Genomic DNA, 26,626 nt, shown 5'->3' with positions numbered 1-26,626 from the left:
GTTGTGATTCGTTCCGAAATTTCCTGGGAGAGGGGGTTCAAAGAAACTAATCGTCCGTTCACTTTACGTCATTGTTTTGGTGTTTTTTATTTGTGGTAATCATTATTCTTAACTGGTTTAAATAGTTAAACGTTAGTCACTGTTCTACCTAGCATTTCAGGGGGTTACAGTGTTTTATTTATTTAATAGTAAAATGGTACACTGGTTGCTTCAAGTTGTCCTACAAAAGTAGGGTACGGCTTTCTAAAAAGGAAAATGTAGAAAGGAAGGAAACTTGGTATCGCTCCGCTGCGCCCCAAGGGCTCTTTCGTAGTGTCCTAAAGCTTAAACTCCTGGTCCTTATAATACAGAATGGGTTGGTCCAGTTCGGTTCGGAGGCACTTTTTAAGTGCCCCCATCACCAGCTCCTGAATCTGTTCCACCTGATGGGCCGGGGTGTAATCGTCTTCGCTCGATCGGGACATTGTGATCACGGTCGGCGGAGCTGGAAGTCGCGCTAGGAAGCTCTCGAGCTGTTGTACCAGGGCATGGATTTCCTCTCGGGTGGATTCGTGGTGTGGCAGATCCGTCACGTCGCACGTGCATCCCGCATCGTAGATCATCGACCAATCGATTTCCTCTTCGGCGTACTCTTTCTTTAAAGTCGCCACCAAGTTGGACACCTTCTCCAGCAGCAGCGAATACTCTTCACTGATTTCCTGCTGGTAGTCCACGAGGAAGTGCTTCAAATTTCCCACCTCCTCCAGGTACAGGAACATCGATTCGAGGAATTCCAGTTTCTCTTCCCGATCTTTGGCGATCCGTTGAAGCTTCGCCAGATCGTTCTCTGTGGTGTCGGCCAGCTCCGGGGAAATGAATATATCCTTCAGCTTGTCGTAGAGGCCAACCTTTTCGTAGATTTTCAAAAACGGATTGTGTGTGCTGAAGTAGTCCAGGTCGATGTCCAGGATGTAGCCATCCTTGAGGCCGTCGTCGTCGGACAATTTGTACTCTTCGATGGCGCAGACTTGCAGGGTTAGGGACTTTTTGTTCTCCAACTGCTCTTCCGGTTGGTAGCAGCCCTCGGAGACGAAGTATTCCAGCGTCGAATCGGTCCGGATGCTGCCCTCGTGTTCGCCCACGTGGAATTGGAATCTGGAGGAGGAAGGAAAAGATAAATTGAATTTAACACATGTGATGGGGTGATTTTTCAGCAATCCAGTTAACCCATTTGCCTTGAAGAATTATTAAGTTATCGATTCCGATTTGATTTAAACATTTAGTCTAGAAATAACGCATGAACATTTTTCACAACCTGTACAGTAGAAGCGCCCTAATTGTTAGCACAATTTTAAATTTCATGGAAATTATATTCGATTTTATTGAGCTTCTTAGAATAATGAACCAATTTTAGACATCCTGACCAGGGTAATAACGCCGATAACACCATTAACAACCCTGATCCTGACGAGTTTCTTAGGATGTCCAAAGTAGACCTTAAAGATTTTTTTTTTTAACTTTATACTTGGTAATTGAAATTATATGAAGCTGTACATTCTCCAAACATGTTAGTGTTTGTATGTATTGAGTTCATCTAAACTAGTCCTCAAAGCTGATCGTAACTATTATGAAATAAAAAATGGCCAGGTGGATTACTTTTATGAACCGCATTTCTTGCTAGGGGCTAACACTTTTCAGCATAATTATTGTCCTATTCGTTAAAACAGCAAGCTGAGAAAAACGCTATTGGAGATTTTATTTTCTCTATGGGTTCTTATGGATGGGTCAACAAAGTTTTGGTATTTTTCACGACATTTTCTGAACAAAATAGGAAATTTTTCGTGTACATTGTAAAGTGATGGTCCATGACAATCGATTCCAATGTATAATTAATGTTCGCCAAAAAATACTAATGGAACTGTTCTGCCGCACAGGGCAGTACATTTTCAGGGCTGTTACAAGATTTTCTAAATTTGATCCGCGAAATCCGCGATTTCTCAAAAGAAAACCGCGACTTCAAATACTAATCCGCGACAAAAAAAAAAAAACGGTTGTCATTGCCTAAAAATAGCATTTGCATACTACTACATGGCATTTCAAGCTTATTGCTTATAGCATATTAGATTTTTGCCTGCTCTCAACTTAATGTTCTTTGAAGTACTATCACATTTTAATTGAGAGCTTTCTATGCCTGTACCATCCTATGCCCAAGAAAATAGAGAAATTTACCAACCCGAAAAATTAATACACCAGACGGGAATCGAACTCAGTCGCCTCCAGCATGGACTTGCTTTGTAGCTGCGCCTTTACCGACTGAGCTAAATGAGTATCGTTTGAAAGCTTTGAAATTTTTCAAATAACATTGGATCATCTTCGGTGATTTATGTATAGTATAAATTATGAGTAATAAGTGAATATAATAAAACACTTACATTATGAGATTCTATTGAATAATACCGGCCTAGATTTGATGAAATATTAATGCATTTTCATTCGAAATGCATTTTTTTTTGAAAACTAACCTTTGCGTCTATGACGTATTTTTCTGTCCTAAATGTTGTAGTTAATTTGGCTCTAGTGTTCACCCTGCACATCAAATAATCGACAAATTACCAGAGTTTCATAAGCCACATTCCTTGGGTTCTGTCCAATGGTGAGAAATTTTAATTTTTTTTCTTCAATATGAACCTACCTGTTTTCGTTGTCAAATCATAACCAAATTGTTTACATCCGGAGTGATTAGAGATTTGGGCGTAATTGCTTTTGTAAACAAACAGGTCAATCACCGATTTCTCGTGAAAAAAAAAACCTCAATCTCATAAGTGGACCCTACACGTGTGCTTATATTGACAATAATCGTATTTTCAATACATTCTATATTGACGTCAATACATCGATATTAATTCTGTATTCACATCATCAATATAATAGTCAATAATCCCCCTTCACGTCAATATATTGATACGTGTGGAGGAGGAATAATTCATTCACCTCATAGTGTTATTAGTTTTCGAAATTGAGCTTCCATTCGCAAGAAATTGGCGATTGACGTGTTTGTTTACAAATGCAATTACGCCCAAATCTCAAATCACTCTGGATATGTGACTTTGTGAATCATGCACGACCTATTACTATGTATACCGAAAATTATAAGTTTTCCAAATCGTCCAGGACATCAGTTGATTTGTTCTACTAGATCAACCAAGACTGCAATAATTTCTGTAGTAGGGTTAACTACCCCATTTCCAGCCTATTAAGCACAACCCGCACTTAGTCTTTCTTAATCAAGCGCAGTTTAGCACCAAACGGAATGTTATTAGTACTGATGGCTTCCAAATTTATTTACCTTTCCGTACGTACCGTAAGATTTGATAAAGAGAAACCAATCGTTGAGATATTACCAAAAGTCTAACATTGCTTCTTGACGCCAAACTCGGCCTACGGATTCTAAGCTCGGCCTAATGCATTGAAACGCCAATAAATTCACTTCGGCCTATCGGATGAAGAAAACAATTGATTCGGTCGGAGCGCTTCTTTTGTTTTTGGGAATAATGGGTACAAACCTTTATATCACGCATTCTCATTGACTTTGTTCGGTAGCTTATTAACTAAAGTATCGTACCAAACGCATAATAGACTTGTCAACTCTGAAATCATGGATTTATTTGAAGTTTTCTGCTCGATAGACCCAAAATGGGCGATTAGGCCGAAGTAGTTCTCTACCCTATCAGAAAATGTCCAATCAGATTCAAAGTGGATCATGCAAGATCTCTTTCCGAGTATGTAATCCATATGTTCAAGGTTCTTCAAATCGTCCTGGAGTTCAGATAATTTGATCTACCGAGATTGGGACAATGTCTTTAGTATCAAAATATTTCCAGACAGATGCACAGTGTCTATGTGGATCATGCATATATACCAAAAGTTCTCCAAATCGTGCTGGAGTTCAGATGATTTATGCCGACGTGTCTATATAGATAATGTTTAATTATTTCCACGTATACCAGATGATCTAGGTTCTCCAAATCGTCCTGCAGTTCATTTTTCATATTTTACTCGATCAACAAAGACTAGATCTCCAAAATCTCATAGAAGCATGAATTCGTATAAAATCAAAGGGTCTCCTGCAAAAATTTAGCCTAAATGTTGTTTTGGTATGTTGAAAAAAAGCATAAATCAATACGCAGTATTAAAAATTCTTAAAATCTTCCAGGAGTTGAAGTTCTATATGCCTAAAAACATTTGGTGAAATACAAAGATGTGTTACCAAAATATTTAAATTGTATTGGAGATATTTTACAGGTTCATAGATATCTTGTTCGATTTCTACTTTTGAGCATTTTGAGTCTCCGTTCGAGTTATAATTTAAGATTATCAATACGATGATTCGACTTAATGATAGAATGGGTAAACCTTCGGGAAGCCCCATAACATAATTGCCCAAGTAACAATTTTGGTTTTATCATGGTTTTGAAGAGGCCTTATAGGCTTAGAATGGATTTAAAGACCACATTGAAATCGAAAATGTTGCTTGTGTGGTTTGGAATATTAGAGTTCAGATCTTTTCAGAGTTTTTTTTTTTAATTTATATATTATATTATTATGTATTATACTATATATAATAGTAACTTTAACACTCATGGATCATTCGTGACTTATCCCGGTTAGATTTAAGTTCATGATAATAATAAATGCCCCTAGGTTTGTGCTGGATGATTTATCTCTAAGATAATCAAGTACATTGACTTCAGCGTGAGAGGTATGGATTCAGATCTTTATATTTTACAGGCTAACCAAGCTATTCTACGCTATCCTAACAAATCTTGTGTACCTGATTAGCACAAAGTGCAGAAATTATTTTTAATTTATCTCTGGACCAATCATCTTATGTTTTTTTAAGTTCGTTGATTGTGTACAGTGTCGAACATTTGCAGGCCAAGCATGATCGGGTATGCAAGGCGTTTGATATCGGACTTTTTTTTAATTGGCATGAATTGGGTTCTTTAATTTTGAAAAATATATCGGTTTTTATATATCATCTGAAAGAGCTTCGTTTTCTGAGCACAGCGATATTTTTTTCGAACCCACACACTTTCATCTCGATTTTTAAATCAAGATTTAAAGCAAAATAATAACTTCACACTAAACTGACAAACTGACAGCTCACTCCCATACAAAGTGACACCGAGTGGCGCTAATAAAGTGATTTTTGCGAATATAATCGTTCTTATTTAAAATAGTTCCAGTGTACCAAAATTGATGTAATTTAGGGTTTGGGTTCCATTTTTAATGCAGATTACGAATATGCATTTACCTCAATACCCTTAAAGAACCCAATTTGCTTCTCTATCTTCAAGTAGCTTAGAGACAAGATATGTCTCGGTTAGGCTCTATATTAACACTACTTTACTCGGAGAACTATAGAAAAATAAGTAAAAAAAAATGTTCATCCAATGACAACCAAAAGAGAAAAAATACCCTGTAAGCTATCTTGGTAGCTCCACATGCTCCAACAAATAAAAGAAAAGAATAGATTTGTTTTGTAATTTTGAGGAATTTTGATACTTTACCACAGTGAAAGCATAATATGAAAATGGTAAACAGAAGTGCAACAAATGAATATAATTATGCATATTAAAAAAATGATTGATTCCATGTAAAAATGCAAGTTTTATAAGGGTTTAAATGTTTCTTGAAGACCAAATTATGGCCTACAATACTATGATAAAACCAAAATTGTTACTTAGAATGAGTATACATTATCTTTCCCGGTGCGATTTGGGTTTTCCCGCATTTTTCCCGGCAAATCCGAATTCCCGGGTTTTTTCCGGATTTCCCGGTTTCCCGGTTGGATGGACACCCTGATTATATACGATTCGTTTATGATTTGACAACGAAAAATGCTATGTTCCCATTGGAAAAAAAGGAAAATGTCTCACATTGGACAGACCTCAGGGAATTTCCGTGTAAATCCAGTGTGACTTATGGAATTGAGATCATTTCTCGATTATTTGCAGGATGTTTGGTTTGAACGGTAAAAACTGAGAGCCAAATTAACAACAAAATTGATGACAGCAAAATAGTCCGGGACGGAAATGTTACAATGAATTCCACAATTTTTGTGACAGCACATCAGTCCCTTCGCGATATAATGTTTTCGCGATTTTCGCGACTGAAAGTTCAAATCCGCGAAAATCGCGAAATCCGCGAAATTCGCGAAATTCGCGAAATCCGCGCCTGTTGTAACAGCCCTGCATTTTGTATAAAGTCGTTTGGCATAAGTTTATGACCTAGCACAACGTCAACGTGACGAAATAGTGTCAGGTTCAAGGATCAGGGAATTTGAAGAAATTTGAAATTCTGTAAATTCTTCATTTTCCGCAGACATTTTGAAGACATGAAGACATGTTTTGTTAAGACTTTTGAAGACATATGAAGACAATTGCAAATGAAAGTAGAGTTTGGAAAACAAGTGAATATTTTGACTTCTTATTACATACAAAGCAGCTTCTTGAAAAAGGATGTAACAAGGATGCAATCAGGGTGCAAAATAAAGAGGGCAAAATCTCGAATGAAGTGATCATATTTCAAAGGAAGAGAAATCTACTATGAAAATGCATTCCTAACCTTGGAGTCTTGAAAAAAAAAACCATCTTCAAGTCTGCGATATTCAAATGTGTTTATAGGGGATATGGATGTAATGTCGGCCTAAACGCCAGTTCTCTCAAACTTTGTTAAAATTGATGGTGCTTTTTTTCCGGTGCTGCTGTTTGTACAGAGGGTATACAATTGTACCAACTGCAAAAGACTGGGACACTCGGCCAGCCATTGCGGCAACAAAACTCGTTGTGGCAAATGTGGTGAAAACCACAAAGAGGATTCTTGCCACAAAGAATCAGTAAAATGCGCATATTGTGGCGAGAATCCTCACCCCTTGCAGGAGTGCTCGATGTACAAGCAACACTCCGATAAAGTGCAGCGTTCAATCTCTGGACGCTCCAAGCAGACATATGCTCAAATGGCGAAGGCTGCATCAGCCGTCCAAGATGCAAACCAATTTTCGGTTTTGTCAGTTGAAGAATCGGACTCTGACTCATCCGATGAAGGTGATTCTACGGTGGTACACGCACCTTCAAAAATGGACGGTTCCTCAAAAAGAAAATGCCCCTCCCCGAAAGTGCGCCGTAAGAAAACTAAACTCACCTCCAGACGATTGCCAAATTCCCAGGGTAATGGGGATGAAAAAACAAAACCGAAGGCTCCTATTGATCCAATCCCTGGATGCAGCAAGAATTTTCCGCCATTGCCCAACAAAGATAAAAAAACATAAAAAAGCTGCTCCTCAAACTTCTCAAAAGAAATCCAAGTCCGAACGAGGTTTGCTAGCTTTTTCGGACATTGTGGAATTCATATTAAATATGTTCACCATACAAGACCCTCTTAGAAGCTTAGTTTCTGCCTTGCTTCCAACATTAGAATCATATCTTAAGCAATTGACTGTTTCATGGCCCCTCCTTGCATCAATCATATCTTTCGATGGATAATTCGTCGAACGAGGTTGAAGATATGATCATTGTGCTACAATGGAACTGCCGTAATCTAGTACCTAAACTAGACTCGTTAAAATTTTTACTTCACAATTCTGATTGTGATATATTTGCTCTCTGTGAAACATAGCTTTCTTCCGATAAAGAACTCAACTTCCACGATTTTAAAATTATACGCCTGGATAGAGACGATTCTTATGGAGGAGTACTTTTAGGGATCAAAAAGTAATACCCTTTCTACAAAACTTCCCTTCCTGCTCTATCAGGCGTCGAAATCGTCGCTTGCCAAATAAATGTGAAGAACAAAGACCTTTGCATAACTTCAGTTTATGTTCCACCAAGAACCTCTATTAGCCGTAGTCAACTCTGGAATCTAGTTTCGATTCTTCCATCCCCAGTATTGATTCTGGGTGATATGAACTCCCATGGTACTGGGTGGGGCGATCTATACGATGACAATAGAGCGGCTATTTTTTACGATTTATGTGACGATTTCAACTTGACTATTTTGAACACTGGTGAAGCGACACGTATAGCAAAACCTCCGGCTCGAGAAAGCCGACTCGACTTATCTTTGTGTTCAAGATCGCTATCATTGGATTGTCTGTGGAAGGTTATCAATGATCCCCATGGTAGCGATCATTTGCCAATCATCATTTCAATAAAGTGTGGCCCTCACTCTGCAGAACCATCTCGGGTTCCATTTGATCTTACAAGGAACATCGACTGGCAGAAATATGCAACGGCGGTGACAATCGGTGCCGAATCAATAGATACGCTTCCACCACCACCGATTTGATGTACAAAAGGTCACTGGAAGCACAAAAAAGAAAAGTTCCAAGTGCGCCCTTTAAAAGGAGACCAGCCACACCTGGATGGGACGAAGAATGCACAAAATTGTATTTAGAAAAATCTGATGCTTTCAAAGCTTTTCGTAGACACAAAACCTCCACATACTTCGAGGAATATTCAGTGCGACAAAGCTGAAACAATGAGTCAAAGAAAAGAAACGCGGTTATTGGCGCAATTTCGTCGAGGGACTCTCACGAGAAACCTCAATGAACACCATCGCAACATGCGTAACCGCTCATCTTTCAATGAGAGTGAAGAATACTCCAACCGATGGATATTCGATTTCGCTAAAAAGGTCTGTCCGGACTCAGTTCCAGCACAAAATATTCTTCGAGAAGCGTCTCCTAGCAGCGGCTCTCTGGATAGACCATTCTCAATGCTGGATTTCTCTATGGCTCTTCTTTCATCGAACAACTCCTCACCGGGAAGCGATATGATTAAATTCAATCTTCTGAAAAATCTCCCAGATATCGCTAAAAGACGCTTGCTAGACTTATTCAATTCCTTACTAGAAAACAACATTATACCGCCTGAATGGAGACAGGTCAAAGTAATAGCCATTCGAAAACCTGGCAAACCAGCGTCTGACCATAACTCATACCGTCCGATTGCGATGCTTTCGTGCATTAGGAAATTGTTGGAGAAAATGATCCTTCGGAGACTCGATCAGTGGGTCGAATCAAATATCTTGCTATCAAATACACAGTTTGGGTTCCGCAAGAGCAAAGGAACAAACGATTGTCTAGCGCTGCTTTCCACAGATATTCAACTGGCCTTTGCGCACAAGGAGCAATTGGCTTCAGTATTCTTGGACATTAAAGGGGCTTTTGATTCAGTTTCCATTGAAATTCTTTCAGACAATCTGCACAGATGTGGACTTTCCGGAATTTTAAATAATTTCTTGTACAATTTGTTGTCAGAAAAGCAAATGAACTTTTCCCTTGGACAACTGACAACTTCCAGCATTAGCTACATGACCCTGCCCCAAGGCTCATGTCTCAGCCTTCTTCTTTATAACTTTTATGTCAAATATATCGACAACTGTTTGGCAGAGCAATGCACGCTAAGACAACTTGCAGATGACGGTGTGGTTTCCGTAAGAGGTCCACATGCCGTGGATTTGTAAGGACCATTCGAATTCTCGCCGCAGAAAACTGAACTGGTAGTGTTTACTCGAAAGCGGTACCCAGCCCAAATGCAGTGTAATATTTTGGGCAGAAACATTACTCAATCATTGTCTTTCAAGTACCTTGGGGTCTGGTTTGATTCAAAGTGCACTTGGAATACCCATATTACGTATTTGAAGCAAAAATGTCAACAGAGGATCAACTTTCTCCGTTCAATTTGCGGCACATGGTGGGGTGGTTATCCGGGAGACCTCACAACGCTTTATAAAACAACAATTCTCTCTGTTCTAGAGCACGGTTCTTCTGCTTTCTCTCGACAAGAAAATGTCACCTAATAAAATTGGAACGAATTCAATATCGTTGTCTGCGTATTGCTCTCGGCTGTATGCACTCAACGCATAACATGAGTTTCGAGGTTCTGGCAGGAGTAACACCCCTCCAGAACCGTTTCTGGGAGCTCTCTCTCTCAGAATACTAATCAAATGCGGAGTGACGAACACACTTATAATTGAAAATTTTGAGGAAATTCTTGGGCTGAACACACAATCTCGATTTATGAGAATCTACCACCACTACATATCGTCAGATATGTGTCTTCCTTGTTACACTCCAAACCGTGCTCACTTCACCAATCGCAGTTCCTCAATTGAATATGATCTGACCATGAAACAAGCAACTCATGGGATTCCCGATCAACTTCGACCTATTATTATCCCGCGTATTTTTACTGAAAAGTACCAACACGTCAATTGCGTGAAAAGATATTTTACAGACGGGTCTCGTCTCAGAGGATCCACTGGCTTCGGTGTCTTCAATGAAAACTCTAGCGCCTTCCGCAAACTCCAGGAACCTTGTTCCGTTTTTGTTGCTGAGCTGGCAGCAATCAACTTCGCATTGGGGATGATTTCCAACATGCCCGCAGACCATTACTTCATCTTCTCGGATGAAACAAGGTAGGCATTCATCTTATTTCCTTTCAAAGGTAAGGGAGCAGATGTGTGTGCTGGTCGAAAGATCATATATGATTACCTTTGTATGGGTCCCCTCACATTGCTCAATCCCAGGCAATGAGAAGGCGGACTCTCTCGCAAAGGTGGGCGCGCAGGAAGGCGACTTGTATGACAGGCAAATTTCACACGATGAATTTTACCATTTAGTGCGTCAGAGTACCCTTTCGAGTTGGCAAACCGATTGGGACAATGGAAACCTTGGACGGTGGTTACATTCAATTATTCCTAATGTTTCTTCGAGAGCGTGGTTTAAAGGTTTGGACTTAAGTCGTGACTTCATTCGCGTGATGAGTAGACTTATGTCCAACCACTACTCACTAGATGCTCATCTCAATAGAATAAACCTCGTGGACAGCAACATCTGTCGGTGTGGAAACGCTTACGATGACATCGATCACGCAGTTTGGCAATGTACGGATAATTAAGCCGCCAGAGAGCGACTTTTAAATACCCTTGAGGCCCAAGGAAGACAACCCTATGTTCCTATCAGAGACGTGTTGGGAACTCGCGATATCTGCTATATGCAATCGGTTTATGTGTTTCTTCAAATGTCTAGTATAAGAATTTAATTCCTTTGTCTTTTGTCTCTCTTTATTAGTTTGTCTTGTCCCCCGTCTCGATGAGTCTCATCGTCGCCCACTGGTCACCCACCATAGCCGGTCGAACTCCAGACGAAACTAGAACCGCACTACCATTCATACTGGCGACAACGCTCTGACGAAACAACAAAACCTTACCCCCAAGCTCCCCCCCTGATCTTATCCTTCGACAATGTACCTCTCTAACCTCGAGTAAGCCGCGAGTATTCGGCCCAACTCCTACTAGACATAGAATTAAGCGAGGGGGCGACACATCTAAATCTCAATTCTAGATGCTCAAAAAATCTTCGAAAAATCATCTTTCATTTCTCGCATCTACTTGCATCGTGCTTCATCTTTTTGCAGGAAATCTTCAAAATCGACATAAATCTTCCTTGTATCTACTCAGCGTGCGTGCAGCTAGCCACAGCAAAACACAATCTTTTCTGCATCGTAGATAGAGTCGCCTTCCTCGGAACTAAGTGAATTTTGTTACAAACAAAGAACTATCGGCTCCGTAAAGCTAACGCGATTGAGCCTTCCAAATAAACATACTATTTAAAAAAAATAGAAGGAGAGTTGCTGAAGCCACCACTATTGATGGTGTCAGCACTGTAGCCTACACGCCATTTCAAAACTACTCAAATTTGGGTAGAATCCACCCAGATTGGTCAAAACTGAACCTACCCAAAAATGGGTAAACTATGTTAGGAGTGACAAGTTGACAAATGAACAAAGTCGATCAGATTCATGTCGATGTTGTCCATTTGTCAACTTGTCACTCCCAACATAGTTTACCCATTTTTGGGTAGGTTCAGTTTTGATTGATCTGGGTGGATTCTACCCAAATTGGGATAGTTTTGAAATAGCGTGTAAGTTTTTATACTACACTCTAAAAAATCTTCACGTCCGATTTACGTGAAATATCACGTACCTGATCTGTATTTAGAAAATCTCAAATGTTACGTGACGTTAGTAACTTTGACCTGAATAATATGCCATGTCTACTAAAAATGTTGGTGAAATTGACTGTATATTCACGTAAACAGATTTAGTGTATTTGTGTTTGTGCTGCCGCAGCTTCAGAGCTGCCTGGTATTCCGCAGTGCCCAGGGGAACCTAGCAGAATACCGTGTTTGGTGGCGCGGACTTCATCGTCGCCTGTACCCAGGGATGAGTCGGAGCCTCGGATGTCAGGGCTTGTATAACTCTGTGCGAATCCGTGAGGACCAGGATCGGTCGGTCCGAGGGCGTTGTAGCAGCGATAGAGATGGCAGCAGCTTCAGCAGAGAAGACAGAACATGGCGGTGGTAAGCTGAAGCTGGTTGGTGTGATGTTTCCGGCAAGACCAATACCGACCCCGGCCCGAGAGCGAGATCCGTCCGTGTATCGGTGAGTACGCGTGGGGGATTTTTCTCCTAACATTTCAAGTACAGCCATTTTCATGGCCAAGGAATTGTCTCCGGCTTTAAACCTGACCTTAATCCGGCTTTCGATTTTCGGTAATGGTGTTTGTCAGTTGACCCTGGCTACTGGGGGGAGATCTTCGTTGGCAGCCGTGCGGAGGAGTCTGTTCCCCTCGTCGAGGAGGCGGATCCCTTGAGTTCCGAATGTTTTAGAGATAAAAGCAGCGGCTTTGGTTGCGATAGCTCCGGTTATACGGAAGCGGAAAGGCAAGATGCCCGTGTCGATGCACGCAGCGTACAATGGTCCCAAAGCTGTATTTAGGAAGACAAAAATGTTTGCGCTAAAACCGTTGATTTTAGGCATATGGTGTCTTGCGGAAAGTTTCTTCATATTTTTTGGCCAATTTTTTCATGTTAGTGAAATTAGGGTGGTCCATAAAATTGGTGAATTGAAAATGTGAACTTTTTTATTATGTGCACTGAAATGCACTGAAATGCTGTTCAAAGTCGAGGAATCGGTCAACGAGAACTCCCAGAACTCGGACGGTCTTCTTCAGCGGTATGGACTGGTCGTCCATTTTGATCGGTGGTCCGCTAATTATGTGTCGAGAAGGGCAGACATGGCCCCTGGTGCTTTTAGAGGGCGGGCCCACCTGGCGACAGCGGAAACTGCCGCTTGGGCTCTCATCCTTGTACGTACTAGCGTGGGTCCGGGGTTGACGATGAGGATGTCGTCGGCATAGACGAACACATATATGTTTTTCGGGAGTTGATGGAAGACTCCGTTCATCGCCACGATGGTAACGGCGATAACCGATCCTTGTGGGACACCCGTTTCCTTGGGCAAGAGCCGGGATTTGGTGTTGCCGACTGCGACTCGGATTGAGCGGTTGGACAAGAAGTTCTGGATGAAGTGAACGTGAAGTAAAGTGAAGACTCCAGTCGGTTAGTTGCTTAAGGACAAGGGGCGTCCACGTTGAAGGCCTTCGATATGTCGAGCGATCAGTGGCGTCGCGTAACCTCACTTTTTACCTGTTCAATTACTTTAAACACGTTATTTAGGGTAATATTTACATTTAAATCCATTTCAAAAGGCTCAGGGTCTTCTAGTTTCACAGGTTTGTATTCATTGGAACCAATATTGTTTTATTTGTTTACGTTTTGAGAGTTATTGAACAGGTAGATTGAGGTTAGGGCGACGCCACTGCGAGCGATACTATCTCGGTGTGCAGACCGCTGTCGTAGGCGTTCTTGAGAACTTCCTCCCTACTTACTCAACGATCCTGCGCACCTCCAGGGGTGCAAAGGGCCTTTGTGAAAGATTTCCATCCGTTCTTGATTTCACTGTTTAGGCTCCGCCACCACGAGCCTCTGGGTCTGCCTCTGCTGCGATGTCCTGCTGGATTCCAGTCCAGTGCTTGCTTCTTCTTCTTCTTATTCGCATTTCAAGTTTATTGCTTAGTGCATTTTAGATTATTGCGTGTTCTCAACTTAGTGTTCTAAATGCACTTCCACAGTTATTAATTGAGAGCTTTCGATGCCAATACCAATTGCATGAATTTGTATATTGTGTGGCAAGCACAATGATACTCTATGCCCAGGGAAGTCGAGAAAATTTCCAACCCGAAATATTCCCTCGACCGGACCGGGATCGAAACCGCCGCCTCCGGCTTGGTAATACCGTGCCTTTAATGACTAGGCTATGAGGCCCCTCCAGTGTTTGCTTGCAGATTTCGTTTCTGCTCCGTCGTCTCTATCGGCTTCTGATGGCACAAACGATGAAGCTCGGAATTTGAGATCCAATTGTGGGGCCACCAGGCACGAATTATGTACTGCAGGCATCGGTTGATAAACACCTGCAGCTTCTGAGTGTTCTCTGCTGACACACACCATGTTTCACTGGCGTATAACAGCACAGACTTCACGTTCGAGTTAAAAATTCGGATTTTGGTGCGTCGACTGATTTGATTCGCTCTCCATACATTTCGCAAACTGGCAAAAGCAGCCCTCGCCTTCTTAACCCGGGCACCTATGTCGCTCTTGGTGCCTAGGGTTGCGAAATAGGTGGACGTTCCGAAACCTTGTCGGAAGACGTGCTGTCGGTGATCAAGACAATTTCCAGCTTCGAGGTATTACTTTAGTCTTCGATTGAATATACGCTCCAGGACTTTGGCCATACAACATGTTAGCGCGATGGGAACTACCAAGCTTTCCTTCCATACTGCTGGGTACCCGTTGGTGAGCCAGAGCTTGTTGAAGAGGTCTAGCATCCGTATCCTGGTACTGGTAGCCTCTTGAGTATAGGATATCCGATTTCGTCGGGTCCCGCCGACTTCCCGTTGCTGCAGTTCCTGCCAAGAGAAGGCTTGGTTAATATCGATACTGGCGGTGTCGGGGGGTACTATGCAGTCTACGATGGATGCGGTCGATGGCTTGGCTTTCTGCTTGAACTTGTCGTACTTGTCGATGGCTGCGAGGTTGGCGAAGTAGGTACCTGGAAACCGTGGAACCGTTAACGTATCTCACTGAGGGCGTTGATTCGCTGCCAGAGGTCGGCCGAGGATTGTGATGCGTTCATCCCTTCCAGGAACTCCATCCAGCTGGCTCGCTTGGTAGCACGGATTTCTTGTCGGCATTGGTTGTGTAGTTCACGGTGGTGACAAAGGGCCTCCTCTTTATCGTGGTGTCCGATGGGGAGCTTCTCCACAGGAACATCAATCATCATTTATAATCCCTTTGCGGCTGAGTGGAGCACGAAGTATTCTATCTAGTAAACGATAAATCTTTGAACCAAGATTGCTCCGTGTGTGTCTTTCGAAAAAGTGTTTGTCAAAATTGATTCCTGGTCTGTCAGACATAAGTCTGCTACCATATCAGGTTTATTCGAAAATTTTCCATCTGTCAAATTTAAGTGAAAATTCACCAAATGGAACACAGCCTTGGCTCTGAACCATTTGGTGGATTATTTTAACTTTTGGTTAAAATTTGACCGATGAAAAGTTATCGATTAACCCTGCTATCCGAGCGAATATCCCTCTGTAGATGATCGGTCGATTTTCGAGAAGGTTTCTGTCAAAATTGGTTCTTTGTCTGTTAGAAACAAGTCTGCTGGAATAGCAGGTTTATTTGAAAATTTTCCATCCTTAAAATTTAAGTGAAAATTCAGCAAAAGGAACACAGCCTTAGCAGTTGCAGGCAGTTTCTACGGATTTAATAAGTTTGACAGATTTATGAAAACATTGTTTATTGTTTGTAACTATGTTATGAAAATACATTCAGGGCTGGTAGTGCTGTTGCGATATAATAGTAGTGACTTTAGTGACTAAAATTACGGAAATAGTGACCAAATAGTGACTTGTAAATACTCAATAAGTAACCAATTATATGGTAACTTAGAAATTCAAATACGGTTTGATATTAAAATAAACTTTTTATGTCATGGAACTTCCCTCCCCTTGGCTAGTTTTTGCACCTTGCTGTTGGTGGGCGGGCTTAATTTCATGCTAGTGGAGTGTTGGAGACGGTAGGTTTATGGTCGGCGTTGCTGGCTCATGCCGCGATAGATTGGCGTCATGGGCAGGCAATGGGGATTACTAAGCTTCCCCTCTCTGATAAACCACTGCATGAGAGAACCAAAGATCTAGTCTAGCAGTGATAGTATCACACTTGTTACTCCTTTTATTGAGAGCCGCGTCGTAGTACGCTTACGTATAGGCACTGACGTTGGGTGTGATACTGGCGGGTTTTGCCGCAAATCACTCTTATTTTATTTATTTTTTACGATAGATTTATTTGGGTTTGCAAGGGAATTATACTATTGAAGTATTTCAGAAAGTGCCCATCGGTGCTCCTTCTATTTGCGTGACAAGCTTTCATTGTTGTTTTCATTGAGGTATTACTCAGGGAACAATGTTAAACACCATTTTGGACATGGTATTGTAAATAATCTTATATGTGCTTCATTTTGATTTGGGATAAGTGTTTGAACTATGGCTCGGGATTTCCACTGTGGTGTGCTTCTATTGTGACATACCCATATGTATTTTTGTGGTGCGACATAGTGGAAACGTGAGAGCGTAATTGGAACATATACCCTATATAATGTAAATATCAGCTAGGAAACTAACTTCAAAATGAAGCATTTTAGTCACATGAAGGTGTTACCTGGGTCGAACTAAGATATAATAAATAGGTATAGGCTTAAATCAAAAGTACTTGAAACACGTTTAATTTTAGATTACAAGCACAAGTGCAGGTACTTTATAAAGCATGGGTTATGATTGATTAGGTGAATTAGAGCTTTTAATAATTTATTAAATTAGACTAATGAGATATCATAATCATCAAATGAACTTAAATAAGAAATTTCAGAAAGTCTAATGACATTAAGTAGATTAACAAAAGAATTAGGATGCGGGGGGTCCGCTTAGGAGGCAACTAACCTTTAAAGTTGTAGAATAAATCTTCTTATTTAGGTTTGAACATTAACAAGAAAACGCAGGCAGACCAATACTATTAAGCAGATTAACAAGGAGAGGAATAGTTTAGGAAATAAGTAAAAGTAAAGGTATGTGACAATTAATAGCTTTTAAACTTTTGGAGGTATTGTATTCCCCTGAGTTTGTTGTACTCGATTACTATATAATTCTCTCAATACGCGAAATCTCTTATATATGCGGTTAAAGCATTTGAGTTAACTTATTTCTTAGTGTTCAAGTACTTACATTTGTAAACAGCAGTCAATGCTAATCTATGAACTAAACCATACGTAAAATCGATCTTTCCTTATGTGGTATTGATGCATGTTTAACTTTTCGCGGCTGTCGGAATCAACGCGCCTACGTCTACGGAGCTTACGCAGAAGTGATTCGCAAATGCGGTAGAGCTCACCAAAAGTTTTTTTGAGCTTCTGTAGTATAGAATTTGTTCGTTACGGTCGCGAAATCTTGAAATGATTGATACGTGCGGTAAAATAACTAAATTGAAACAAAGCTCAACCGTAAAATAAGCAGAATATTTAGGGAGGAAACCAAAATTAATCAACTTGCCAACATAGGCTATCACATTTATTTTGGTGGCACTCTTTAAGTGATAATAAGTTGTTTTTTTTTCTCTACGGTTGTTTCGCGTGGCGTTCACAATTTGAGCGATTTTCGTATCTTACGTAATTTAGATGTTTAGCTATAAACGGTTTCACTGACTTGAGGTCGTTCCTTAAGCGGTGTTGGTACAGGTTAAACCTTTGCCGACTGTCGGATTCAACGCGCCTACGTCTACGGAGCTTACGCAGAAGTGATACGCAATTCGGTAAAGTTTGTCAAACGCTTTTGAGCTCATAGAATTTGTTCGGTGCGGTCGCGAAATCTTGAAATAATTGATACGTTCTTTAAATTAACTAATTTGATACAAAGCTCAGCAGTAAGTAAGTAGAATATCTAGGGAGGAAACCAAAATTAATCAACTTGCCAACATAGGCTATCACATTTATTTTGGTGGCACTCTTTAAATGATAATAAGCCTTTTTTCTCGCTTCGGTTGTCTCGCACGGCTTTCGGAATTCGCGCGGTTTTCGTAACTTACATAATTTAGATATTTCGGATTTACTTATTCAATCGGTTTACTACGCGGATGTATCTACGCGCACACGTCACAGCATTTTTTCTATAACTATCTTGAAACAATACATACGGAATCCAGTGTTCAAGCGGCCAACATAGGCTAGTCCTTCTGCTGTATTGTCAAAGATAGAAGCAAAATTTATTCAAATGGGTCAAGTCTTGAAAACTAAGCTGTCACGCAGCTCCAGCTTGATACCCAATAAAAAAAAAAAAAAAAAAAAAAAACTTTTTATGTCATGGAACTTAAAAGCAAATTTCATAAATTCCTCTAATTTAATCGAATCTCACAACGGAATCTCCTGTGAAGAGCATTTGAAGTGATTTGCATAATTTACTTTTGCTAACGTTATACATGATGACTAGCAAACAGAAATTCTCATTTTTTTTTATGATCTTGTATTTGATTCTGCGTTTGAAATCTTTGAAATTTTGATATATCTAGGTAGATAACTTTGATAATTCCTTAATTTCATCAGAATGATCACAAGAACATTTTTAGAATAATTTCCCTTCTGTTAAACATAGAGGCAAATAAGCTTTAACAAAAATAATACTGCATTCTTGAAATTCTTAGCAGAACAATCAACAAAATACTTGGAAATAGATTATGTTCGTAGTTGGAAATGCTTAACATCAAATATCAGAATAAAAATAGACATTTCATACGATAGATAAGAAGATGAAAGTAAAGAGTTGAATTTTCCGGCAGTACGGCAGTGTGAAATTCGTATATAGAAAGTAGAAATCAAACAAACGACAATTTTGAGGAAGGTACGAATCGGGTAGAGCATCTCCTTTACCAAGCTCATCCGTTAATGAGGGATGGTGAGGGGTGTTTCCCCCTGCTACCACTGGCAAAAGGGATAACCGCCGATTTGCTCATGTACCGCCGATGTGCGGAAACAGTTCTATCGATTGTTTCACACTCAAGTCGCTATCTGACGTAAACAACTACCCGATTCGTACCTTCCTCAAAATTGTCCTTTGCTCGCTTTCTACTTTGTATATACAACATTCACATTACCGTACTATAACGAAACTATCAAGTCTATAATTTAATCTCCTCATCTATCGTATAACATCTCTTCTTTAAGTCTGATGTTTGACGTTAAGCATCTACGACTATGTAAATCGTTAAGTTTACGCATGAAGTAATAACACAAAAACAGTTCAAGTAGATCATTTTGGATTTGTTGTTGATTCTTCTAGGAACTCCCTGAAGGTTCCTTCCATAAATCCACTTTAAATTTATTTGAATTCTCCTTGGACTTTCCATGCAATTAACCTCAGACATTTCATAAATTTCTGCTTAGAATAATCTTGGACTTCTCCCCTGCATTCAATTGGAAATTCAATTCGTATTCTCCTTAGGATTCCCATAGTATTTCCTCAGAATTCTCAAAACCAAAATCCATCACAGAATCACTTTGAAACTCTTCTCAGAATTCCTTCGAGATTGAACCTTAAAAAATCGATTCCATTGGAATTCTCACAATTTATTTCGAACTCTTTAGAATTCTCTTGGAATTTCAGAACTAATTTTGAATAGAAGGGGTTAGAAGTAAAGGGGTGTAAGTGACTTTGATCGATTCTCTTCATCGACTTTCTCGTTAATAATTCCTTGATTCGTGTGTCATTCTGGATACTAGATGAGAACCTCCTTTATCAAACTATGTGGCTGTAACTATCAACAGAGAAAGTCGATAAAGAGAATCCATCAAAGTAACTTACACCCCTTTCCTTCTAACCCCCTAAATTTTTATTAGAATTGGACCTAAAATCCTCATCCAATCATCATAGAATCCTCCTCGAACTCTCGCTAGATGCACTCTCAATTATATTGGAATTATTTCCAAAATTGTTTCGGAGCTGAATTTTGCGTCTTTAATAATTTAAGCAATAATCATAAGCGACGCACGTATGTTTCAAGCCAAACTTAACTCTATAGGTAAACCTGGCTTAAGATTCAAGCGGAGATGAAGAAATCGGTCCTCAGAGCACTTTATTTTACATGAGACTATCGTAGTTTGTACTTTGGTATTCTTCTCTGATATATATATTGGTGTCATCCCTAGAATCCTTTAAAATTCTCTTAAAATTTACTTTGGATTTTTTAAAGTTCTTAATCATCCTTGAAAGACTTTTGAAAATCTATCTTGAGCTTGAGCTTGATTGACCGCCCACGGTTGCTACTCTGTTACTACCAGATCAGCTGTAATTACACAGAGAACCAATAGACGATGCTTGGGACTAGCAATCATCCTCAATGTGTAAAAACTGGTGATCTTAAATTAGGCAATACCAGCGCCGGCCGCGCCCGAACACAGGTCAAGAAAGGAATGGGAAGGATTGTGTTGACATGACACTCGCTTTGATGGAAGCCGAGAACACCTCTGCACTTCCACGAGGAATCACTGGGATGTTGGATAAGAGGGTTGGGTTTGCAGCAGGGTTCGTTTTGGTAAACGATAAGCTGAATTGATGTCCTAACGATCATATAACGCGAAGGAGCTTGGGACTAAACCCACGGTCTTCTGCTCAGTAAGCAAAAACGTTTGCCACTAGGCAGACGAGCACCTTTTTAATCACCTAGTTCCTGTTATTACCATGTAGTCATATTAACAATTAAAACGATTGACGAATCTTGAATGTGGATGGGCATGAGATTAGACTCATGATGTTCTGCTCAGTAAGCAAAAACGGTTGTTCTAAGGCCACCGAGCCCCTCATATCACATAATACCGTTGCTCAAATGTGTGTATCCATTCAAACCCGGAACCAACGACAACAACGAGTTTCGCAAAATACACGATACACAAGCGATTTTACCATAAATCTCTTTGATATGTAAGGACCTGGGACCGCGTTTTTCTGCTCAGTAAGCAGGCCACTGTAACCGACGATCTTTCAAATCCGAAAACTAAAAACTACGAAAAAGTACTTAGGCCTTCATTAAGTTCCACTTTCACGCGACGTTCAATGACAGGGTCCTATCCAGGATTACATCTGAAAAATCCAAATCTGACCAACGCCCACTTAAACCTGTTCTAATCCACCTGAAATGACTAACGAATGGAAGACTTTGACTACCCAGCCATGCAATAGTCTCATTCCGTGCCTTATGGCAACTTGATGATTCTATTGCGCTCATCGTTTGGCACCACCCAGGGGAGACTTGGCCCTGTACCCAATGCTTAACTTATCTCCATTCCACTCAGCTACTCGCAATTTCTTGTGATATAGTGGGCGGAATATTATTATATGAGACAATTCAATGCAGACGTCTTTCCAAATTTGGCAGATCGACAGGTAATCGGTGAGTTACCACGATAGATGCTATTCAACAACTCGATAACGTCCCATCGTCAACGCCTGCTATGAGAATTTCCCATTGCAGACGCCAACGAAATGACGTCATCGAGCTATCGATCAACTACCCTGGTTATCGCCTGGTACCTTATAGCACGATGCTAGGAGGCGAACCGGAAGAATCGATGAGCTACCTCTCCCCCCCTTGAAAGACTTTTGAAAATCTATCACAGACAAATAGCTTTGGAAGGCTTTCAAGGTTTACAATTCATTTTCTGGGAAATTTTTTTAATCGAAATTGAAGGAATTTCCCAATAGTTTTCTTGGTGTTCTAATGTTTTGTGGTTCACTGATCACCCTGGTTAAAATTTTAAATCTTTTAACAGATATGTATATTGTCAAAACTACTTTGACTTTCTTAGTGCCAAGTACTCAATTTAAACATATTGTTGAACTTTTTAATTTCACTCTATTTTAGTAGTGAAAAAGTGACTTTAGTGACTATTTTTAAAAAAATAGTGACATTAGTGACTTGTTGGTGTAAAAAGTGACTTTATAGTGACTGGCTTCAAAATAGTGACCAAGTCACTAAAAAGTGACCTGCTACCAACCCTGCATTCTTTGCATGGATGCACGCACTCATCAACTGTCATTAAACTGTGTTTTCAAGCTTTTCGGTATCAAAGGTTAAAAATCGATATTTATAGGTATTTACTATTTTAATTAATTCTATATTTTTGCCGTTTACCGAAGGCGAAAATTTAAATTTTTGGACTGAGGATGGCCTTTTCAGGACAGTCAGAAAAAATTTCTGGGGAATGTTTGAATTAGAAACCGAAAAAACTTCCAGAGAAATAAAAAACAAAATGCTCTGCTGAAGGAAGGTTGAAGAAAGTTCTAAGAAAAGTCGAGGGAGCTTTCAATAAAAATATTGTTAAACTTGTTTAAAATTTAAAGAAACTTTCGCAAAAAAAAAAATAATGGCACATCCAGAGGAAGCCAGAAAGGTTTCGGAAATAGCAAGCAAATTCCAGGAGCAGTCATTTCCAGGAGAAGCTAGAAGAAGCTCGGGAAAACTTTCCAATAGAAGTCGGAAAAAACTCCAGAAGAAGCTGTTGGAGAAACTTCCAAAGAAAGGCAAAATCGTTTTCTGGGAGAATTCGATAGATAGTTCTGGTAGATGTTTAAAGAAATTTTATAGAGAAGACGGAAGAAACTTCCTGGAGACGCTGGAAGAAATTTCCTGGGGTAGTTTGAAAGAAACTTCGGTGGAAGGGTTTTTGGAAAAGTCGATAGAAACTTCTAAAATTCTTCATTTAAATTTTTGGGGGATGTCGAATGAAATTTCCGGTGGAAATCGGTAGAATCTTCTAGAGAAAGTTAGCACACTATTCCAGGGGAAGATGGGAAAATTGACGGGTTAAGACGGAAGAAAGACAGGAAACCAGTTAGATTAGGCCTGGAGACTACAAATGGCTTAAGACTAATGGATCATGGTTAAGAAAGTGTTAAATAATTTTATAGTCTCACGAGACAGTCTATTTTCGCGGGAGACCCGATTTAGTGCCAAACATTATTAAAATGGCCCTTATGTATAAGCAATTTAGAATGGAATCTCATTTGTTTGCAGACCATTTGAGGACTGCTCTAGACAGTAGAGTTTCCCTAATCAGATAATTATTCTTCTGCTTAGTGCACAAACGGAGTGTTTTGTGAATTATTCCGCAGAGAATTTTTCTAGAGTACCTTCTATAGGACCCGACGTTTCCGAAGTGGCGGATTATCCAACTTTGACGTACCTCGGTTTTTTCTTCATCAACCTACTTCGGACATGGCGTATGGGGCAGCTTTGGGCAGTGAACAGAGGACTTCGCGCGATACATTTCGTCACGGTTCACTGAAATTAATATTTTATTCATGAATCCAATGTTTATTCAACTGAAGATGTTCAAGAACTAAGGCTTTGTTGCATTTGGAGAATTTTTACTTAAATTTGACGGAAGAAACATTTTCAAATAGCCCTGCTATTTCACCAGACTTATTTCCGACAAACAAGGAACCTATCAACAACAGAGGGAATAAATTAGAACTTTTTGCACGAACGGTTTTTCAACATTTAAATGAACCGCGACAAAAATTGTCCGGTGCAGCCTTGGTTCACTACCCAAAACTACTATGGGGCAATTTTTAGATAATACTAGAAAGTATCCCTTTCTTAAAGGCACCTTGATAAAATTCTGGGATGGTTTCTAGGAAATTTTTGATAAAATTCATAACAAATTCTGTAAAGAATTCCAAGAGATCAGTCAATTTAATTAACACCGGAGTGATTTGAGATTTAGGCGTAATTGCTTTTGAAAACAAACACGTCGATTACTGATTTCTCTTGAATAAAATCTCAATCTCACAAACAAACTATACCAAATGATAGAGGAATCATTCCTCTACCTCATAGTGTTATTACTTTTCGAGATTGAGCTTTTATTCGCGAGAAATCGGTGATTGACGTGTTTGTTTACAAATGCAATTACGCATAAATCTCAAATCACTCCGGAATTAGAAGATTTTTCAAGATCCCGGACACAGGAAGCAAAATTAACGATCTGAAGATTCTGACACTGAGAGAAAAATTGCTAGAACTCGTTTCGAAAATTAGTAACTCACAGTCTGAAGTGTCGTAGTCCTTAACTATGTTGAACCGGGAGGAAATTAATTTGGGACCAAGTCTGTATCAAACATGTAAATGAAAACAAATTTCATATCGCTTTACATGTTCGCACCATCTCCATTTATTTTGCTTATCGGGAGTTCAACGTCCTGCTAATAATTTCGAAGGTCATCTGAATCGTCATCAACAAATTCTCAGTTACACAAACCTATAACAACAGCCGGTTGACTAGGAAGTCAACGGCAGTGTTGTAAGGGTATGCATAATATGTAAAATTATTTCCGTCGATTTTATGTGCTTTTGACAAATGACATTGACATATTGTAAATTTATGTTAGAAGGAGGTAACCGGAGATTACACTATTAAGAGTTAGTACGCATGATTCGGGAGCTCGTTCATAAACGTTTTGAGATCTCGGTGTTGAATGATAGCTCCGAGAGAATGGGCTGACCCTGAAGGGCTTACCGGTAGTAGTACAACAGAATAATACACCATAGTTTTATCAGTTATCACTACCACACAGCATTGAAGTTGGTACCAATAATAGCAACACTACTCTCACCCCGACACATCATTAGTGTGGAATATCGTTCGTGCGTCAATATTCAAGGTCTCCGCACTCTTACTTCCCCACCGGGTGATATGATATTAATATATCATCTACGTTTATCCGACGTCACAGTTTGAATAAACGAAACCCGCCCCAAAGCGTATCTGTGTTAGGTACTTACTTGCCCTTGGGCATCTGATTGGCCCATTCCGGTTTAATCCACACGATCCGTTCGACGTGTCCGGCAAACACCGTTGGCATCATCCAATTTTCAATACTGATACTGTCCAGCAGATCCTCCTTGTTAAATACATATCCCGCGGGCATATGCTTTGGGATGCACATATCCGGATGTGAATCAAAGTGGATGATAGTGTTCCCTCGCAAGGGTAGATGCCGGGAACCGATACACCGATAGAGAAACGTTAGCACATCGTGGTGATCTTCCACGATGAAGATGGGGACCTTGGAGAATACACGTGCCGAATGGCAGGTCGTTGGCTCCTCTGGCTGGTCATGTTGACTTTCGGAACTTTCCACCGTCGTCGATGACGCCGATACCGATACCGACGTCGATGATGAGGCTGATGTTATGATTGTTGTTGTTGATGATGTTGCTTTGGCGGTGGTAGATCGTCCCTCACCGTCTTCGTCGCTCATCTTTACCAAACTTCTTCTCTCACTACACAGAATATGCTTCGATCAAACAATCTACGCCGTAGACGGTCGGTCCGTCCAGAACACTGCTGAGTGCTGCTGGCTGTCTTCTATCTGTCTATGTGTGACTCTTCTAACGTAAAATCAAGTCTCTCTCTATCTACTTGTCGTGACCGTGTGTGTACGTTTTTTTTCCGTTCCCTCCTCAAGGCCTTCCAACCGCTGATGTCTTTGACCTCTGAGCTGCTGCTGCCTTCAATGGGGTCGAACTCGGTCTAGCTGCTGCGCCGAGAAGTTTGCTAATCCACAGCCCACCGATCGAATCCCGGCCGGGTCGTAACCTGCAACGATACAGAATGATGCAGAACTTTCCTGCTGGGGGGACACTTCCGAAGAATATTAGGACATACGCGCTTTGGTACGTCCAAACTCGGTTACGACACTTCTAGAGCAGATGCGTACGAATTCTATCACTCACTGTACTGGACTGGACGACGACTGACAGAGGCTGAGGCTGAGAGTAGCAGCTCATAAAAATACAGTAACCCCTCCCTATATGCGGTGGGTGGTACCCAATGAGCTGAAAGCTATCGGTTAAAACGCTGTCCAGACTGGAGAGTTATAACAAGTTATAACGGTTGTCAACTAATTGCAACACAGAAACCACCATCAAGATAACGCTATAACATGTTATAACTCTGTAGTCTGAACGTACTATAAGTCTCGGGTTAAGTTGTGCCAATGAGGTACAGAGAGAGGTGGCGCAGATCGTGAAATAGAGTTGTATTAGTAAACCAAAAAATCAACGTAAACGCAAGTAGTGACGTCACTACTTGCGTGTACTTGCGTGTATCGTACAGTGGTTGTGTGAGTGATTGCTTCACCTCGGTAATCCAGCTCATTGAAGTTGTGCGAGTGAAACCCCTGTACGATACATGCAATGAGTGACGCCACTAATTGCGTTTATGTTGATTTTTTGGTTTACTAAGCAACAATATTTCTAGACTAACATTTGAAAAGGGCGTAATTCCAAAATGACCATATCGGGAAAATCGCTACTGAATTTTGATGACCTAAAAACTAATCCTATTTCACGACTTTCCATTTTCTGGATGATTTTATAAGCTTGACATATAGTTAATAGTGTAATCTATCATCATGCATGACTAAAAACTCAAAAAAAGTTTTCTTTGTCGTGAAATCGAGAAGAAAACATCATACGCCCTGATAATTTCATACATGTTGTTACCCCCCGGATCATCCACCCTTTGAACTGCCAACACTGGTGATACGCCGTGGAAGTACACCCTCGGGATATTTTGTT

At 40.3% G+C, this 26,626-nt stretch overlaps 1 protein-coding gene across 1 annotated transcript; it reads right to left on the bottom strand.

Annotated features, from left to right (window-relative positions):
* Window positions 1-57: 57 nt before the first annotated feature.
* On the bottom strand, window positions 58-25,809 carry MESR6 (misexpression suppressor of ras 6). Its single transcript, XM_065231862.1, has 3 exons — window positions 25,713-25,809; window positions 24,827-25,643; window positions 58-1,134 (listed from the first exon to the last, which is right to left on the bottom strand). The coding sequence occupies exons 2-3, from the start codon at window positions 25,303-25,305 to the stop codon at window positions 318-320; spliced, it is 1,296 nt and encodes a 431-aa protein (XP_065087934.1). The 5' UTR covers window positions 25,306-25,643; window positions 25,713-25,809; the 3' UTR covers window positions 58-317.
* Between the last annotated feature and the right edge of the window lie 817 nt (window positions 25,810-26,626).

The sequence above is a fragment of the Ochlerotatus camptorhynchus genome, unplaced genomic scaffold, assembly GCF_037179485.1.
Source record: "Ochlerotatus camptorhynchus isolate MF236.1 unplaced genomic scaffold, CSIRO-AGI_Acam_v1.1 ptg000361l, whole genome shotgun sequence".
NCBI classification, from domain to species: Eukaryota; Metazoa; Arthropoda; class Insecta; order Diptera; family Culicidae; genus Ochlerotatus; species Ochlerotatus camptorhynchus.
Note: the sequence above shows the minus strand (reverse complement) of the source record. Positions and strands in the feature narration are given on the sequence as shown.